The 18,835-nt window shown below is 38.6% G+C and overlaps 3 protein-coding genes across 7 annotated transcripts in view; 1 reads left to right on the plus strand and 2 right to left on the minus strand.

Annotated features, from left to right (window-relative positions):
* The window catches only part of ttc4 (tetratricopeptide repeat domain 4), a 4,003-nt gene extending 886 nt beyond the window's left edge, over positions 1 to 3,117 (minus strand). The window contains exons 1-8 of the mRNA XM_051376185.1: positions 2,846 to 3,117; positions 2,599 to 2,716; positions 2,342 to 2,503; positions 1,371 to 1,448; positions 1,107 to 1,231; positions 920 to 1,006; positions 501 to 742; positions 249 to 333 (exon numbers count right to left, since the gene is read on the minus strand). Coding sequence (XP_051232145.1) covers positions 249 to 333; positions 501 to 742; positions 920 to 1,006; positions 1,107 to 1,231; positions 1,371 to 1,448; positions 2,342 to 2,503; positions 2,599 to 2,716; positions 2,846 to 2,956 — 1,008 coding nt within the window. The 5' untranslated portion in view covers positions 2,957 to 3,117. The remainder of the gene's footprint in view (positions 1 to 248; positions 334 to 500; positions 743 to 919; positions 1,007 to 1,106; positions 1,232 to 1,370; positions 1,449 to 2,341; positions 2,504 to 2,598; positions 2,717 to 2,845) is intronic.
* A 740-nt stretch (positions 3,118 to 3,857) lies between these two features.
* On the minus strand, positions 3,858 to 7,119 carry pars2 (prolyl-tRNA synthetase 2, mitochondrial). Of its 5 annotated transcripts, none has more exons than XM_051376179.1 (4): positions 6,955 to 7,119; positions 5,867 to 6,203; positions 5,119 to 5,364; positions 3,858 to 5,033 (listed from the first exon to the last, which is right to left on the minus strand). In XM_051376179.1, exons 2-4 carry the CDS (start codon positions 6,188 to 6,190, stop codon positions 4,152 to 4,154), a joined length of 1,452 nt encoding a protein of 483 aa, XP_051232139.1. In that variant the 5' UTR covers positions 6,191 to 6,203; positions 6,955 to 7,119; the 3' UTR covers positions 3,858 to 4,151. The 5 variants fall into 5 exon arrangements, with proteins under 5 accessions (XP_051232139.1, XP_051232140.1, XP_051232142.1 ...); XM_051376180.1 differs by having other exon boundaries at positions 5,867 to 6,206; XM_051376182.1 differs by having other exon boundaries at positions 6,937 to 7,119.
* A 7,758-nt stretch (positions 7,120 to 14,877) lies between these two features.
* insl5a (insulin-like 5a) lies at positions 14,878 to 18,374 on the plus strand. The gene is made up of 2 exons (XM_051376719.1): positions 14,878 to 15,229; positions 17,645 to 18,374. Exons 1-2 carry the CDS (start codon positions 14,893 to 14,895, stop codon positions 17,791 to 17,793), a joined length of 486 nt encoding a protein of 161 aa, XP_051232679.1. The 5' UTR covers positions 14,878 to 14,892; the 3' UTR covers positions 17,794 to 18,374.
* The last annotated feature ends 461 nt before the right edge of the window (positions 18,375 to 18,835 follow it).

Below are 18,835 nucleotides of genomic sequence, written 5' to 3' on the forward strand. Positions count from 1 at the left end.
ATTATTGTCATTTCATGTATTGATATAACTTTGCTGCCTTTGGTAATGAAATATAATCACTGTTTGACAGTTGTACGCTTGATTACTTGTACCTATCAGATAATAGTAGGTGAATTCTTTATCTACATAATAACATATAATATGACAAGTTAAATTATCACATTATTAAACAAAAAATTGCAAAGTACGTGCTTATTTTTGCTTAATCTACGGCAAGATACAGTAACATTTAGGCAAAATACACAAACCTGCAAATTCTGTGGGTGGTATTTTCTATCCGAGTCCCAAGGTGGAAGTTCTTCTCCAAACATGACCGACAGGTGATCTATGAAACTGAAACAAATAAAAAGATACAGAAGTGACTTTATTTAGTCAAATTAAAAGGAGAGAGGTTGACGTGTGTATCCTGATGAGCTGCAATAAATTAAACTACCTCTCGGTTACTACAAACACAGACATACAACAAATCTATATATTCAAAAAGAAACAGAGCAGTTTACCAGTTGTTCTCACAGAAAGCAGAGATAAAGTCACTCTGCTGGTGTTCGGGATAGAGGAAGAGAACAGGCCACTGCAGAGAGCCCTGCTCGTCCAGGAAGACCTGAGCCCCCGTGACCTCCTGAGAGCTGAGGCCATCCAGGCTCAACTGTGATATCGCTGCTGAGGCGCCTTTATCCTCACCCTCACTGTCTGAACCATGCTGACGAGGCTTCGAAGACTGGAGAAGCTTGATGCCTCGATCCTGCACAAAGAACAGACAAATGTATCTGATAAACCCCATCGAGTTCACATGTATCGTTAAACATAGAATTAGTTTACAGATTTGAATTGTTTCATGTTTTATAAAGTGATTTTTTTAAATACAAATGCATATGAAGTTTGATTTGATGCAAGTTGGAGTTTTAAATTGGATGCTCACCTTTATAGCAGCCAGAAGAGCTTCTTTCTCACCCTGCAGCTTTTTCTCTTTGGCCTTGGCTTTCCTGGCGTCTCTCTCTGCTGCTCTCTAAAAAAAAAAAAAAAAAAAGGCACAAAAAATAAACATTATACTCGACTGAAACTAAAACCTCCACCCCAAAATCGAATGAACTCATTAGTGATTGTACCTTGTGTTTATCTGCTGCTGCTCTCAGCTCCAGCAGCTTCTTGTCTGTGGGATGAGACTTGAGCCCCTCATCACACCACTGGATGGCCTCTGCAAAGATACGCAGCTCCATACAACACTGAACCCCTGCGGAAACACACACAAACACATTTGTTTTGTATCATTTTTCTACGCTGTTTGCTTTCTTCTGTACTATTCTAATATTTATGAACTTATGACAAGGTGTTGCTGCAGGTGAAAAACCTGTGTGATTTATAATACATACCTCTGATCAAGGCTTTAAGGTGGTCTGGTTTGATTTTCTTTGCAGCTGCAGCGTCATTCAACGCAGAGCGCATGTTACCTGTGAGATACAAACCGGGAGGAAATGAGGGTGAAATTAAGCGAGAAACATAGAATAAATTAAATATTTGTGGTTGTACTGATTCCCCAGATCTCAGCTGATGAGGAAAAAGCCTGAGAACCAGTTCCCAACCGTATAAGGCTAAAAATAGTAAATTAATAATAAACAAACGCCTCTTCAATAAGGTATTTTGCATAAAAGGGCTGCAGTGGAAATAAATCAATAAAGAAAATAAGAAAATAAAGCCTCCTACCTCCACTGATTAAGACTTTAAACAACACACCACTGTCAAGCACATCACCAGTTTCTGCACAACAATACATTTTATTCTATTTCCTTTATTCTTTTAACTACATCCCCCTGTGCTGCTGTGCCAATATGAATTTAAATAAAGGGAGCTCTTGTCTTAGCTTAGGTAATTGTCAGGCGAGCAAAACTCTTCGCCAAGATCTGCCCCGATGCAGGTAACCCAGTGGAAAGGGGGTTCTTTAATATTTACTCAGACTGTTTCTCTGAAGGCTTAAAGTCACTTTCAATTAGAAAACAAAAGGGCCTTAAGAGTGACAATATGTGCAGTCTCTTATGCCCTAAAGAAAGGGCGTCGGCGCACTGATTGGCCAAGACGGGAATGCACCGAGCTGCTCTCAGTCACTGTTTAGGAGTCAGTTCCCACACCCTGTGGTTGTCAGGTTGTCTGAATTACCCTCCAAACAACTCAGAGGCATCTTGACATTCGGCTAAAATGAACTGGGGTTGAAAAGCAAGTGGGAAAGAATGAGGGACTGCTTCATATTATTCTGGGATCACTATTTATACGCATAATAAGCATCTTCATGGTCTCTTACACAGCTATTAATGTGTCTGTGTGCCATAAGAAATAAAGAGATCCTGACCCAGGTGGAAGTGTGCTGCGGCCCGGTTGGTGAGGAGAACAGTGTCGAGCTCCTGGTCGCCACATTTCTTCTTCAGACCTGCGGTGTAGGACAGTATGGCCTTCTGGTAGTTCTTCTCCTTGAAATACACATTCCCCTCATCTTTCAGGCCCTTCGCTTGCTCTGAGGGAGGAAAGAGGCAAATTGATTGAATCATTAACAGTTTCTCAAGTTTAAAAAGAAATCTGTATGTATCTCCAACAGGTGTCTGGTGGTACCTTCAGGGGGTCTGTCTTCATCGTGGATAATAGCTTGTAGGCAGGCTAGTTCAGGGTATTCCTTTGGGTCAATCTCCTCAGGGGCAGTTTTCATGAACATTGGTATTTTATTTAACTCCTGAACGACAGACAGACAGACAGACAGACAGATGGATCACTTACTTAGCAACAACTTTAATTAAGGAGAAGCTACTTTATTGATCATAGATATGCAAAGGTGGGTAGATGATGTTGAGCTTCACGTTACCTCTTCCCAGCTGTTTTCACTGAAGGCATTTTTATATCTCTGGGTCTTGAATTTGTCCATTAACTCGTCCATGCCATCGTCGCTCTCACACTGCGCCTCTGAGGACGCCATTTTGGCTCAAAATGTGTATATTTAGTTTATTTATAAGTGATTTTAACGTTGCGATTCTTCTGTATATTAGAAAAGATTACAGCCCATCAGCTGGTTTCCCGGTTCTAGAAGATACCCAGCTCCTTGTTTACACATGTGCATGGGTGGTACAACGCGAATAAAAGTCCGTGCGGAAACACAGTGCAGATACGTTAGTTCCGGACAACACATAACACACACAGAGCCACATATATATAAATGACTATATACATTTACTCATGTGTCATTTAAAGGTTATCTGACTGCAGTTGAGTATTTCCATCCTGTGTTTCCTGGTTGCAGGTAAGATTTTTCATACAAAACATTCTTATAATTTATTGAAATATGACGACTTGTTGTTGACTAAACTGCCCAACAGAATAAAGAGTAACAATGGATGCTTGCTTTTATGTAACATTAATTAAGTTTTACATAAAATGTGCCAAATAGTGTTTTTATATTGGGGTATTGACACTTTTGCTTGAGCTCTTCATACTTCTTCCACTGACAATGGTTATTAGATGGAGAACAGATTAAGATTTTATGCACAAAGCAGTTAAATATATATATGATGTATAACTTACTATAAACAACCTAATTTAACAGCAACAATAAAATGTTGGTTTTTATCAAAATAAATACATTTCATGTAATAATGCACTTAAATGTGGACAACCTGCATATTGAGCTACTTGACTTACTTTACATTATATATTGTGGTAATGCTGCTTGTGCTTAAATTGAAGAAGTTGACTTCTTCCACCAACTTTTATGTCATGGTTGTATTTATTATATCTACCAGAGGAACAGCATTGAGTCGTACTATGATGGAAGTTGTATTTTTCCAGGTGCAAATTCTTATTCAAACACAACAGCATAAAGGTCATTATTTATGTTCACTTCTGTGGGTTTATGTTTTTACTTGCATGGGAACATGAAACTAAAATTGTGACTTTGTGAATTACACCATGGAAACCAAAAGTAATTAAGTCCAATATCATGTGTTTTGACAGTAAGTTTATGCCATAAAAAATGTAAAACCGTACGTACATTGTAGGGTTTATAACTTACAAACATACAAGGCTTTTATCTTCTTTTCCCATCACCTCACTTACATTTTACTCATCATAAAGTACACACAAACATAAAATAAAACATTTATTTCCACATTCAGAGTTCATACAGTTTCCACTCTCCCCAGAAGATCTAACAGTCCATCCTGACTGAGAAACATTGTCTCACCTGTCTGCTGACAGATCACCTCAAACCTGGGTGTTTCCTCTAGAGCTCGCTGTCCCACTACAATAACATATGGGTAGCCCAGTATGTTGGCGTCCTTCAGCCTCTTTCCAAATGTCATCTGTGTACGGTCATCAAGAACAACTTCACCTCTCAAACCAGGTAGAGTCTCTCCCAAAGTGTGAACCAGTTCCTCAGCTAAGACTGCCACCTGGTCAATTTTACTGCCCTTCTTTGGGGGTAAAACACACACCTGGTAAGGGGCGAGAAGCCCCGGCCATCGGATCGCCTCCTCTGTCGACATCACCTCAATGGCTGCAGCGAGAATACGGGTTACCCCAAGACCAAAGCAGCCCATCTCTGCAACACTAGGCTTGTTCTGGGCATTGCTGAAGGTGGCATTGAATAAATCAGAGTACTTTTTACCCAGGTAAAAGGTGTGGCCCACCTCTATACCCTTTGACTCCACCAGTGTGCCAGTTTTGCACTGTGGGCAGTCGGTGCTGTCTGATGACATGGTCTCTACATTGGCAGAGAAAGAGCAGTTCCCACAGACCAGAAGCCTGTCCTCACCGATGTCTGCTGGCAGCTGGAACTCGTGGGAGAGTTTTCCGCCTATGTTGCCCGTGTCTGCCTGCACCTGAATGCAGCGCAGACCCAGACGGGCGAAGAGCCTGGTGTATGCGTGGCACACGGCTTCATAAGTCTGGTAAGCTGCTTCTTCGCTCACATCAAATGAGTACATGTCCTTCATGTAGAACTCCCTCCCTCGAAGAAGACCGAACTTTGGCTTCGGTTCGTCTCTGAATTTGCGTGTGATCTGTTTTTAAAGAAAATAAATCATAATGTAAAAATTGTGGCTTTATTACAACACATACACTGGTAGCAACCCGGGTAAAGTCTACCTGATAAAGAAGCAGAGGGAGCTGTTTGTAGGAGAGAGTCGTTTGGTGCGCAACCAGAGTCGTAACTGCTTCCTCGTGTGTGGGGGCCAAGCAGTAGCTGACCCCATGGCGGTCTTTCAGACGGAGCAGCTCCTTTCCCATCAAATCCCAGCGCTCACTGGTTTTCCAGAGTTCAGCTGAGCATAAACTGGGCATGTCCAGCTTCTGCCCACCAATCCCCTGCATCTCTTCGTCAATGATTCTCATCTGTCGATTTAAAAAAGCACTTATTACACTTTAAGGATCATAACATAAACATTTACACTGATTCATCACTCTTATGTTCTAATGCAGTGGTTTCCAACCTTGGAGCTGGGACCATCGACCAAGGGGTCGCAAAATAAATCTCAAATGTTTAAAAGAATTTGAAAGAAGAAAACATATTTCTGCAACACATTATTATGATGAAATTATGCTTTAATCTTCTCATTTTCTTATGAATCACTCAACAGTTTTAGCTTTTCAGGCCTCTAAAAATCATCTGAAGCAATCTGAAAGGAAACATTAGTCAGACATACACAACCTGTGACAAGGGGGCAAAAGTAGACATGGCTAAGTTAATGAGAAACAGTGTCTTTATTCTATTGTTCCACTGTCTTTATAAAGGCGGGTCGCAGATTCATGTCAGAAAGATCTCTGCAGTGACCAATCTTTATCAAAATATTTGTTTGTGGACATGACACAACCAAATTCACCAAACTAGACTCACCAGCTTCTCCATGGAGCGAACGGTGGCAGGCAGGTAGTAGTAACAACCTGCGTTGGACGGATGGATGAGCCCGGCCTGCAGCATGAGCCTTTGGCTCTTACAAGTCATCTCTCCTTGCGACCGACTGTCCTGCCCCACATCACGCAGGTTTGAAGGCTGGTAGAGGCGAGACACCAGGAGTGTGGGCCTGGTATGTCTGGAGTTGGTGGAGGCAGGAACAGCGGCGTGCTCAGCACACCCCGAATGGCTCCTCCTGGGGTTCACTGAGGTTCTGTAGAGGCGCTGGCAGACTCTCGACCAAATCTGACTCATTATGGGCTCCATGGTAGATCCAGACCTACTAGATGAGACGAATCAGTTAGAGCTGAACTAATAAGTCGATGGACAGAAATTAAATAAAAAAATAAAACCTTCTCTGATTTCAGCTTCTAAAAATGAGTCAGTTTGTTGGTATTTTCTCTAAATTGACAAGAGTAGTCGTAGTAGTGTTGCAGCCCTAAAATAAGTGGTGGAAATATAACTAAGATCTGAAGAGTGAGAACTGTTTGTTTTTGTTGTGTTAACAATAGTGATGTCACTTTACTTTGATTAGCTATGAAATATGAAATCCAATTTTGCTTTTCTAACCCTCCGGTGTGCATAAACTACAGGCTGTGAACTTCTTTTAAATACTGTACTGTGAAGTTATCGATTATCTGATCACCATCAGCCATGAAAAGAAAGTTAACTCTGCTTTACTTCATACATTTTATTCTTTAAAATATACTTTAACTGTTACCACTCACATACTGATAATGCACTTATACAAAAGTAGGATTTCTTTCTATGCTTTTACTGTTTTTTTTATATATAAATATGTATAAATATTGTAGAACTCCAATCTTAACATAAGTAAAAGGATCAGAGTGCTTTTGGACACACATACACAGTAGATGTACACAGTAGATGTACACAGTAGATGTACACAGTAGATGTACACAGTCAGTCACAGTTCAGAGACACATGTCACTTAAATCCCGTGGCTAACTGTTAGCTTCCTCAGTTAGCACTCAACGACGTAACTTACGTACGCAGCGTTAAAGACTCACCTTGTGGCCGACGCCTGCTGTCCCGAGCGGATTATCTGAGTAAATAAGCAAATAATTTAGATTTCTATCAAGTTAACGGCACTACATGACATTGAAGGTCCCTCCAACCAGTGGATGTATCGGGTCAAACTCGGTCTGCGAGTCGGTTTCAGTGTTGCCAGATCTCGCGAGACAAATGAGCAACCAGAAAACAAGCGACTTTTTCTACGGAGCCCCGCGAGGTTCAGGGAAGAGAAAAATAAATAAACTGTGTGCACGGTTTAACAAGAGGGAGTTAAATTATATCAAATATAAACTGATGCACCAAGTATATTATATATACAAAGTAAACCTCTGATAAATAAAATTTGCACACACAAGTAAATATAATCCTGAATTCACAAATTCTTTATTTATTATTGCAGGGACTGCAGAAGATCCCATTTTTAAATAACTATAACCCAGAAACAGGAGAAAACTAATTATTGATAATCATAGTGTGCAGCAATAAAGTGGCTCCTGCTCTTATGAACAAATGAGTGAGATAGAAATAAACTAAACTGCTATATATTATTATATTTCTTCCCGTATTTTGCCCACTTTGATTTGTTCCTCAAAAACTCTCATACAGTCCACCATCAGTAGCGGGTATTTTCATTTAAACATCACTTACTGACGTTTTCCTAACCAGAAAGAAAAACAGATTGCCCTGTTCTGCCTCTGATTGGCTAGTACTCTGAGTCAGAGCCAATTAGAAGCACTCTGCTGTCTCCTGTGTGTATGGGGAAAGGGGAGGGACAGAGGGAACAGGCAAGACAAACTCCTATGTTTAAATAACATATAGAAAATATCTGCTTGACAACTTATTATGGAGCTGGGAACAAGCCCAAATAAGCAACTACACTTTAGAAACAAGCCCAAATAAAACGCGACCCGCGACTACCAATATTTGTAAGCGACTTTACAGAAAAACAAGCCCAAAGTGGCTCTCCAGGTTCAGGAACTTTAACTACTGTAAACTCAGATATATATTTAGACTGTTTTTCTGCTATCGATCTTCATCAGTTAACTTCAATAATTTCTACATCGAAGCCATCAACCTGTCTGTTGGACCCGATCCCAACTAGGCTGCTTCTTTACTGGATATGATTAATCTTTCTTTATTATCAGGATATGTACCACAGTCTGTAATTAAACCCCTTCTTAAAAAGCCCACTCTTGACCCAGGGGTTTTAGCCAACTATAGACCGATTTCTAGCCTCCCCTTCCTCTCTAAGATTCTGGAGAAAGTAGTCGCCAAAGAGCTGTGTGACTTTCTACATAACAATAGTTTATTTGAGGATTTTCAATCAGGATTTAGAGTTCATCACAGCACAGAGACAGCTCTGGTTAAAGTTAATAATGACCTTTTGATTCCTTCAGACAATGGACTTGTCTCTGTACTTGTATTATTAGATCTTAGTATTGCATTTGACACCATTGACCATAATATTCTTTTACAGAGACTTGAGCATCAAATTGGCATTAAAGGAACCGCACTAAGCTGGTTTAAGTCATATTTATCAGATCGGTCGCAGTTTGTACATGTTAACGATGAATCTTCAATAAATACTACAGTTAGTCATGGAGTTCCACAAGGTTCTGTACTTGGACCAATACTATTTACTTTATATATGCTCCCTTTAGGCAAAATTATTAGGAATCACTCCATTAACTTTCACTGTTATGCAGATGATACGCAGTTATATCTATCGATCAAGCCCAATGAAATTAATCAATTATCTAAATTACAAACATGTCTTAAGGACATAAAATCCTGGATGAGCTGCAATTTTTTGATGTTAAACTTTCATTTAAGTAATATTACAAAAATTAGACACATCCTATCACAGACAGATGCAGAAAAACTAATCCATGCATTTGTTACTTCTAGGCTGGATTACAGCAACTCTTTATTATCAGGTTGCCCAAATAAGTCCATTAAAACACTCCAATTAATTCAAAACGCTGCAGCACAAGTAGCCTACTGACAGGAACTAGAAAAGAGATCACATCTCTCCTGTACTAGAGAATAGAATTTAAAATTCTCCTCCTCACCTATAAAGCTCTTCATGGTCAGGCCCCTTCATATCTTAAAGAGCTCATAGTACCCTATTACCCCTCTAGAACACTACGTTCTCTGAATGCTGGGCTACTTGTGGTTCCTATAGTCTCTAAAAGTAGAACAGGAGCCAGAGCCTTCAGTTACCAAGCTCCTCTCCTGTGGAATCAGCTTCCAGTTGTGGTTCGGTAGGCAGACACCCTCGTCACCACATTCAAGACTAGACTTAAGACATTCCTCTTTGATAAAGCTTATAGTTAGGGTTGGCTCAGGTGAGTCCTGAACCATCCCTTAGTTATGCTGCTATAGGCCTAGACTACTGGGGGATTTCCCATATACAAATAAAATTGAATTGAATTGAATTGAATAATAAGCGGACTTGGCAACACTGATCGGTTTCCTGAGTTACGAACCGGAAGTTGCAAGCAGAACGCCCCTTGAGGTCGTAACTCAATTCAAATAGTTTTATTGGCATGACGTAACACTGTACATATTGCCAAAGCAAGCGTTTGGAATTAAAAATAATAATAATTTGTCAAGAGGTACTCAAACTGGTGTTTTGAGATCCTCAAATGACGAGCAAAAGTGTCATCATTCCAGTTGAGCGTGATTTCCCACTCTGTTCCTGTCTTGAGGATGTCCACCATGTTGCTTTCCTCAGCTACCTGCCCGGATGCTCGTTGCTCTAATGAGACATTGCCCCCTGCTGGTGTGGAGGAGTAAAGAGGCAGAGCCAGGGAGGTCTTTGTAAAGGTATTATTACACTAATTAACAGCAAACTTTGTTTATTTGCACTATTATTATTTAATTGGTTTGTTTGTTTTCTTTTTAGTATGCTATGAGTTGCATATTGTTATTATTCACCTCCACTGGTGACGGCTGGGTGTTGCTGTAGTGACATGGCAGGCCTGCGTTCATATTTGTTTATAAAAATGCTCATATTAATAGGAACACTGGCCGCACCATTCATGTCATTATTAAGAACAAAAGTCTGAATATTTCCCTAACTTACCTTTTCTTTCTCTCAAAACATTGCGTACCCTTATCATATTATCATGACCAAAGAGTCTTCCTTCTGGTGATCTCCTGTGCAACCGTTTCATTGAATTTTAAAAATATTGATTTAAAGAAAATAACATTTAAAAGTTGGATTACTTAAACCGTGAAAATACATATTCACAAATACAAATTTCCTTTTTAAGCCAAACTTAGGTTTTTATGGTCATGTTCTGTGAGTTTAGACTTTATTGAGCTGAAAACAGGAAACAAGGCAGACGCATTGGAGGGGGGAAAAGATAAAGAATCAATGACCTGCAAACACATTTAATGAGCCATTTGGTGTTGGCATTACTTCACTTCCTCACAGAGTCACCTCTTCATTTAAGTCTGTTTTATTGTTTTTCATGTAAGTCATTTTTTCCAGGGTCAGCGAAGAGCAAAGGGAAACCTCACCAGTTGAACACATAGGATTGATGTAAATTATCTTTTAATACATAGAATATTCCTGGTACAATGTGAGGTTTTTAATGGTTTCTAATTCAGTTTAAAGCTTACTTACATGTAATACACAAGTTACAATAATGATCAGAATGAGAAGCACACAAATATATAGTAATATAGAGTATATCTGTATATATGTAACTTATATATTATAAATTAGTGATTGGTTGTTTAAAGGGCCAGTGTAAAGGATTAAGTGGAATCTGTAGCAGGGTCCTATCTAAAGCCAGTGTTTGATTTGTCTGTTCTGGGCTACTGTAGAAACAGGGCGGTTCAGCATGGGGGCGTCCGTGGAAGAGGACCCATTTTATCTGTTGATAAAAACGTCTCATTCTAAGGTAACAAAAACACAACAATTCTTATTTTCAGACGATTACACACTAATGAAAACCATGAATATTATATTCCATTACTGCCAATAGATCCACACTCGACCTTTAAAACAATTCTCAGCTTTAAGATATTAACAATTTTCAGGTTATTTGTTTATCTGACTTTTGTCTTTTATAAATCACATATTTTTTTAACTGCATTTCTTTGTCTTTGTATTCACCTCTGACTTTTAAAGGTTTTAAAGGAAAATCATATATTATGTAAAAGTGGGCTTGCAAATGTCTTGATGACTCAAGACATTTGTGTGGGAAAGTGCAATAAGGTAAAACTGAAGAATATATATATATATATATATATATATATAAAAGGAAGCACATAAATAAAAAACAAACAGGAGTATATATGGAATTGAAGATAAAGGAGAAAACATTACATTGGTCTTTCTATAAAAGACTTTTAACTTTACTGAGAAAAGTGCTTTAAAAATAAAAGTCATTTTGATACAACAACATACAAATAACAATGTCCACCCATCAGTATGAGGTCAACTGTTGTGGTACAATTGAGGAGTTTTTATTGAACTTACTATACAATCACAGGAAATCATTGCCTTTTGCTGACATTATACTGTACAGTTGTCTGTGTTAATGCACTTCTGCTGGCTTTATAGCATTTTATGTCAGCAATTTGAAACCATTATTCCCTCAGTCAATGACACACAGGCACCTGATGGTCATCTCACATGGTAAACACAGCTGAGCTCGGAGTGTCTCTCTGGCTCTTCTCTTTCAGGTGGACTCTGTGGAGGATATTGTTCACACGCACACACACACACACACACACACACACACACACACACACACACACACACACACACACACACACACACACAGATGTATTCCCCAGCCAATTAGGTTTGTGCCTGTTTTATCCATTTATCTTGTGTCTCTTGTTGTAAGATTTGGTTCTCAGAGGAATGGGCGACTGAATGTCTCCTTGAGATATGAACAATCCCATTAGAACAGATCTTATCTGCAAACGTCACATTTGCCTGTTTGGTTTTATATTTAATATTAAATTTAATGTTTTTACCGTTACACGAGCATCATACGGTTTCATCCATATCCATAAAATTCAACAACGCGTCTCTATTAAAGTAACGTTTTCCAATTTTTGTAGTAAATGATGTTCATTAAATGCCGTAAAAATCAGAAACATTAAATAAACAACAATTACATTACTTTTATTTAGCTGATGCTTTTAAGTGCATTCAACCATGTGGTGCAACCCAAAATGTAAGATATTTAAAAAAAATTCTTATCTAAACATGAAGCGAGCCAGGCAACATACTTAAGTGTAGTTACAATTGTCACTGGAATTTTAAATGAGGTTTCTTACTTCCAGTTTTACTCCAGCTAATGTCTCTATATTTCTATGATGTCTAAGATATCATTGTGGTTTCCCAGTCCAAATTATGAAAAACTGCCCCAGAACCAAAGTTACTTTATAGTTTGTCTGGAGATCGATGGAATACATCCTTCACATGTGACATTTACTGATGTAAAAATAAATCTCATCTACAATCACGGAGCTTCAAGCCCTCACATTTCAGCATCAATTAAATTCTCAAATTCAGTCATGACATTTTGGCTTGATACTGAAATGGAAAACATGTAGGAGCTTTGTAATTTGATAAACACTAACAGCTTCCCACCATGATGGAAGGAGGGAACCTTTTCTGCTTCACTGCAGCTGCTCAGGTTGATTGTACCGAACCTCTGTCACGTCTGTGGTAAACTGCAAAAAAACAATTTTCTTGTTTGAATTCAAACCAAATACGACTGATTTGACTCAACATGAAGAATCAGCAAACAAAGTATCAGTAAGACATTAATTTAATAGATAAACAGTAGCACTTGTTTCCACAATATGTCTGACAATATGTCACTTACCCTGGTAGCTTTACATAATTTAGGGTCACTAAATGTAGCCTAATTTAAGGTAATTTAAGGTCGTTGTAATCTAGATCATGTTCTTCACCTCTCCAGGCCTTTGAGTCATCTGGAGAGTTCATTATGACGAAAGGAGTTGCAGCTCTGATTGCAGCCGCACCAGCTCATCAGCTCCAAACAGGAAGGCTGTTGTGTCTCCGTTCAAGTCATTAGGGTTACGTTTTATAACCACATTCAGGAGTGAATGGAAAAAACTGACAAAATACTAAAGCATTTTTTGTTTCAGCTTTTCAGAAAAATGACAGTAACCTGTCTGTGGTAATGGAATCGCTCTGTGCTGTCATTCTCTGTGCAGATATAACGTAAAGGGTAAAAGGAGCCAGAGCAACATCATAAAGGTAGCAAACATGTCAGCCAGCCAGCACAGTCGGGCTGAGTTAATAAACCTGTGTCTGCTGATACTGTGTGATAACCTCACCTCAAAAAAATCATAAACATTAGACAAAACAAGGTCCACTTACTAGCTTTTTATAGACACTTCAAACATACAGTTTCACACAGTCTCCGTGAGCAGAAGGAACTTGTCATCCAAAACATTTTTAGGATTTCTGCTGTTAAAAGTGTGATAAAGGTCAAGACTGAATTTTCATGCGTAATATCTTGTGTTTATCTTGTATTAAAATGGTTACTGTACATGCAGCATTAGCAGAACATGATGTTCACTTACTTGTGCCAGAAGTTTCCCAGTCTGTCTGACTGATAATGTCCCCAACCTGAAACAAGGGCAACGCCAAGTCTCTGAATAACTAGACAGTCAGCAGGTTGTTTAGGGTCTATAACTTGGTTATTTAGATCCAAGAGTCAGTAAATAATTACTAATTGAACCATTCAGTAACAAGTTCTTTAATTAGGCCCTAAACTGTAGAATCTCTTTAATATGCAAAAGTGCAGGCTTTTACCTAGAACAGGGGCTCCCAACCTTTTTCATTATTAGGACCTTCACAATAGATTCACATTAGATAATGGACCCTCAATTTAAGAGGATTTTGTCTTTCCCTCTTAGTATTTGTTTTTTTAGGTTTAAAGATAAAAAAAAGTCTTCATAGTCAATCAATGATCAAACTAGGATCACTACAAATCAATAAATCAATCAGAACAGCCAACCATATTTCTTTTCTTGTTTCAATTTCCAAAAAATGTGCTGGGGGCCTCCCTACAACCCATTCAAGGAGCCCTGTTTGAAAATCACTGACCTAAAAAAACAGCAAAACTGTGTAGTTTGGTTCCAGTAAAGTAAAAGATTAATTACTGTCATAACAACCTCTTTAGATGTAACTTTATTGGGAAACTCTTGTTATTTCTTAAGAAAAAGGAAAAACAACAACAAAACAAATATGTTTTTCATTCTATTTTCATCTAAAATGTTGGTCTGTTTTTTGCTACCATAGGGAAAAACCTGCAGCATGTCCAACTAAACATAATATAATTTCATTGACATCCTAAGTGGGAACTCCACTGTTAAAGATCGAAGTGAAATGTCATGCTGAGTATCACATCGCACCATCAGCAGCACCATAATGACCTGCATGATGGACTGTCAACATTGACTCTTTTCCTCTCATATGGCCCAAACTGCTGTAAAGCCAAAGACAACCAGGCCATCAAAGTGTTGTAAACAGATCAAACATCTGTTTGACTGCAGGGGGAATCACTTTGCATCGCTTAATTAGCCATTTAGTGTAGTGAAGGTCGGTGCAATCACAGATTTAACTCACATAATCACAGAGAGGGTGAGGAGGCTGCGCTTGTCTAATGTGATTGTCATTGGAGGGTTGTAAAAGGCTGATGGCCGTCACTCTCTCTTTTAGGAGGCCAAAAATGGTGTTGGTGGAAATGACCGGAAACATAAAATGACTTGACTGTCATGACAGAGTGAGGACTGTGTGTGTGTATGTGTATGTGTATGTGTGTGTGTGAGTGTGATTGGGATGGGCTAAGGGTCCAGTAAGAGGGAGGAGGTGGAGATACTCAGCACGGATGATCTGAAAGGTTGATGGTATATAATGCAGGGAGATGCAAGCATTGGATAAACGACCAGTCCACTGTGCTGAAGCCTCCAACAGACTTGACTCAAGAAAGAAACACTCAAAGACAGCCGACAGCCGAGGTCATTTCAGAACAAACCAGACCGTCAAAGAAATACACCTCCATACAGACTGTCAGGCGTCCAGCATGCGGGCTTTAGTGGTTTTACCTCTGCTGTTGTGTGCAGTGGTGCATGTGGACCAGGTGAGAGCGGAGGTGAAGGCAGTGAAGCTGTGTGGTCGAGAGTTCCTGAGAGCCGTCGTTTACACCTGCGGAGGCTCCCGCTGGAGGAGATTTCTCAGTGAGACAGACATGGATGGTGATGGTGAGACAACTTCCTCTTTTTATTCTCTGAACAGCAGACATGGTGATGAAAGAGTCTAACTTTGTCTTCAGGATTAATCTTATTATTAGACGTGTGCATACAAGAAAGAATAATAGGTATCTGAAGAATATTTGGTATCTGTTTCTAGGTAGATTTAACCTTAAAATATACAGTTATTATATAGTTTTTAAAGTCTCTCTTGAAACAATATAAACTATGAACACGGAAACAAGTTTTGCTGGCTGTAGTGATTCCTCTGGGTACCAGCAGTTAAGAGGTCCACTCCTAATAATGCACCTGACAAATTGAAAATTGACTAATTTAAAGCTAATATGAAGCTCTGAATTAAACTGCAACGCACTGAATAAAATGTATTTTCCAAAGTTTGTATTTTTTTTGTACTGAAATTCCCTCATTTGTGACTCTCCCTCTGCTGCAGCACAACAGGGATTTTCAGACTAAAAAGGCTGTAATTTCCAATTGATTTGACTTTGATCATCTCAAACTGCTGATGTCTCATTTTACCTTCAGAGAAAACTAGAATAGAATATCTAATATATAAAAAAAATACATATTTGTGTGATGACTATGGATTTTGTCCTTCATCACCTTTTTTTTCCTGATTTCTTAATGGTCAGGCCAATTAAACAGATTACAGCTGACTATTGTTTAAAGACAGACTTGTGAACTAATCCTTTAAATTACACTGTGTTCCAAATTATTATGCATATACTGTTTTTGTTCTTTTTCTTACTAAATAGTCGATATAATTGGCAGTCAATAGGATTTTTTATTCCTCAACAATTATATCGTTATCTAGATTTTATTAAACACAATTACCAATGATGACAATGGCATTTTTTGCAAAATAACTCAAAATGCATTGTTCCAAATTATTATGCAAAACAGAGTTTCAAAACACTTAATAGTTTCTAAATAAAACTAGACACTTAGACAATTAGTCTTCATGTATTTCTGAGTCCACTGCAATCATGTGTCCTTGTGGGCATTGTTTGAGGGTTGAAATACAGCTTTATGCACATCAGCAAGTGCTCACTTAATACGATGAATTAGTCTTACAGAAACTTTCCTTAACACGCCTTTATCTGAACGAACCCGCCTGCGCTCTGAATCAGACACAAATCTTTTCATAGGACGATGATCTCTCTTAATATTTCGTAAAATATCCAGTGGTTTCATACCTATTAAAAGATACTGCACTATTTCACTTTTCATCTGTAGAAAGATATTTTTTTCCCCTATATTGCATGAAACCTGCGACTTACTTAATAATGTGGAACAACATCCTTAAACAGTTTCCCATTGATTAGGCTCACCTGGCAAACTAATAAAGACAAACCTGTCTGAGATTGATGTCAGTGATCTAAACAGATATGGGAAGCAGCACAATTGAAAACTTTGTGTTTTGCTTTTTTTAATTAAAATCATATTTACATAATTTGGAACACAGTGTATTTTGTGGTGGATGTACTGCACACCACAGGGTTACCTAGACAGGTAGGATTTGTACTATTACTTATTACTATCTATTTTCTACTCAGTGACATTTCCTGAATAAATATCTCTATATATATGTGTTTATCCTTTTTGTTTTTGGTTGATAAAATCATCTTATTGCACACTGTCAAAGTGTCTCACTTATATATTGTATGAAACTACAGTATACTGTGAAATATTTCCCCAATATTCAGCATGACGTCATATATATTTTCAAAAACCTTTGGATCTCCACTTGAATTTAAAATACAATGATGTAGGTTGATTTTTGATGTTACTTTCAGTGACTTTGAAACTGCTCAACTGCTGAATAACATTTTTTTGCATGTAAGATATTATCCCTCAGAGTAAAACACAAAACAGTTGTCTGCAAGCTAGTGTTTCCCTTGTGTCTGCTATGGCTCTTGCTACATGATGAACTGTGTACTATTAATTCAGTGGGTGTGCAGGCAGACAGGTGCCCTAGCACAGAGACATTGTCTGCTGTTCTACCTTATTAGGCTCGAGGAGCCCACATATCTTGATTAAATGTTGCAGCAGTCTGTTCCTCAGGCAGTCTCTCTTTCATACTGTCAGTCACACACAAACAAACCCAGTTAGCCTATCAGCCGCGCTGATTAGAAAGAGTAAAGTGACAGTGTAGAAGACAAATGGCACTGAGTTAATCTGCGCAGTCATTTAGAGTTTCCTTATTTAATGGGGACATAGACATCAATTACACAAGTCTTTGTTCATCCATTACCTTGTTGAAAACAACTGTGAAAGAATCAATCTGAAACAAATTGACGTTTGCAGAGGAAAGCTGTGTGTGAACCTGGTTATTGGACTAAATTAGGACAAAAGTTTTTTTTTATGTCAGAGTGTTTCTTTAGCATTTTCGGTGTTTTGTTGTTCCAGGTTTGCCCGCAGGGGAGCAGAGCAGTTTGGAGAGCCTGAGCAGCAGCAACCCAGGCTCCCGGTTGACCAGACGGGATATGAATAACATACTGACCACTGTGTGCTGCCAGGTGGGCTGCAGGAAGAGCGACCTCACCTTCCTCTGCTGAGGCCAACGCCTCTCTTCTTCTCATTCTCCAAGTGGCCAAAATGACTCTGTTCTCTTCCATTCTGCCTTAGTAGAAACCAAACCTGAATCCAAATTCTGATGTTTAAAAACAATATGATCGTTGTATTGTATATACAATAATGCTCATATTCACAACTGCTATTTTTCTAATTGCTTTTGATATTTTTGTGAGTTATTACTTTAACTTGTAAGTCCGTAGATGTGAATGTGAACATGTTTCTGAACCTGAGAAGATACGTGCAACAATAAAAATACATGTAATTATATTATAAATAAACCTATGAGAATAAGGTAACAAAACTAAGTTGGGTAAGCTACGTAAATGTAAATGCACTCAGGGATGATATTCAAGGGTGCAGGACTGCATCACTTCCCACTCAGACTGAGTAAAGAGAGGACGGTTGTCCCTCAGCCCTGGGCTTGTGTCCTGTATGTAGACATGTATCCACAGGATGGCAGGTTTGTAAAGTTTCCATCTGCTTTAATGTATTTATAGGAAACTTGAGCTGTACTCTATCATTTCGCTAATTTTGTCAAATAAATGTTCTTGCACAGGGCTTACATTCTGTGAGGTGTGAAATCTTTTTAAAATCGCACTCCTGGACACCGGATACCGAACATTACTAACTTTAAGCAAACATAAGATAAGATGTTCCTTTATCGATCGCCTGTAGGAGAAATTCAAGTTAGGCACAGCAGCATAGAAAGACTCTTATAACATCTCAATGACTCACAAAAAAGCCATAAAAAGGCAAGCTGGTGGTGGCATCTTGCCTTTTGTTGCTCCTTGTCATCTCTTCACTGTCGACTATTCAATAAAGGCATAAAATAACCCCCAACATAATTAAAACATGAAGGGTCCACAGCAGCTCTGTGCAGATTTCACACACACACTCTGGCTGTAGTTTGGCTTATATACATATTTTATATCTGTCATCGTGGGTTTAATTTAGGCAATAATCACATAAACTCAATAACAACAAGAGTCTACAGCTGTGCTATATGAGGTTTTACAGTAATAG

Source organism: Dicentrarchus labrax, unplaced genomic scaffold, assembly GCF_905237075.1.
Source record: "Dicentrarchus labrax unplaced genomic scaffold, dlabrax2021, whole genome shotgun sequence".
NCBI lineage: Eukaryota > Metazoa > Chordata > Actinopteri > Moronidae > Dicentrarchus > Dicentrarchus labrax.

Bases quoted from the DNA above. Each gene is read 5' to 3' on its own strand.
- pars2 (XM_051376179.1), bottom strand. From the start codon at position 6,190: ATGGAGCCCATAATGAGTCAGATTTGGTCGAGAGTCTGCCAGCGCCTC. The intron at 5,365-5,866 runs GTGAGTCTAGTT...TTAAATCGACAG, and splicing joins TTCGCTCCATGGAGAAGCTG to ATGAGAATCATTGACGAAGA. The intron at 5,034-5,118 runs GTAGACTTTACC...CTTTAAAAACAG, and splicing joins TCCCTCTGCTTCTTTATCAG to ATCACACGCAAATTCAGAGA.
- insl5a (XM_051376719.1), top strand. From the start codon at position 14,893: ATGCAAGCATTGGATAAACGACCAGTCCACTGTGCTGAAGCCTCCAAC. The intron at 15,230-17,644 runs GTGAGACAACTT...TTGTTGTTCCAG, and splicing joins GACAGACATGGATGGTGATG to GTTTGCCCGCAGGGGAGCAG.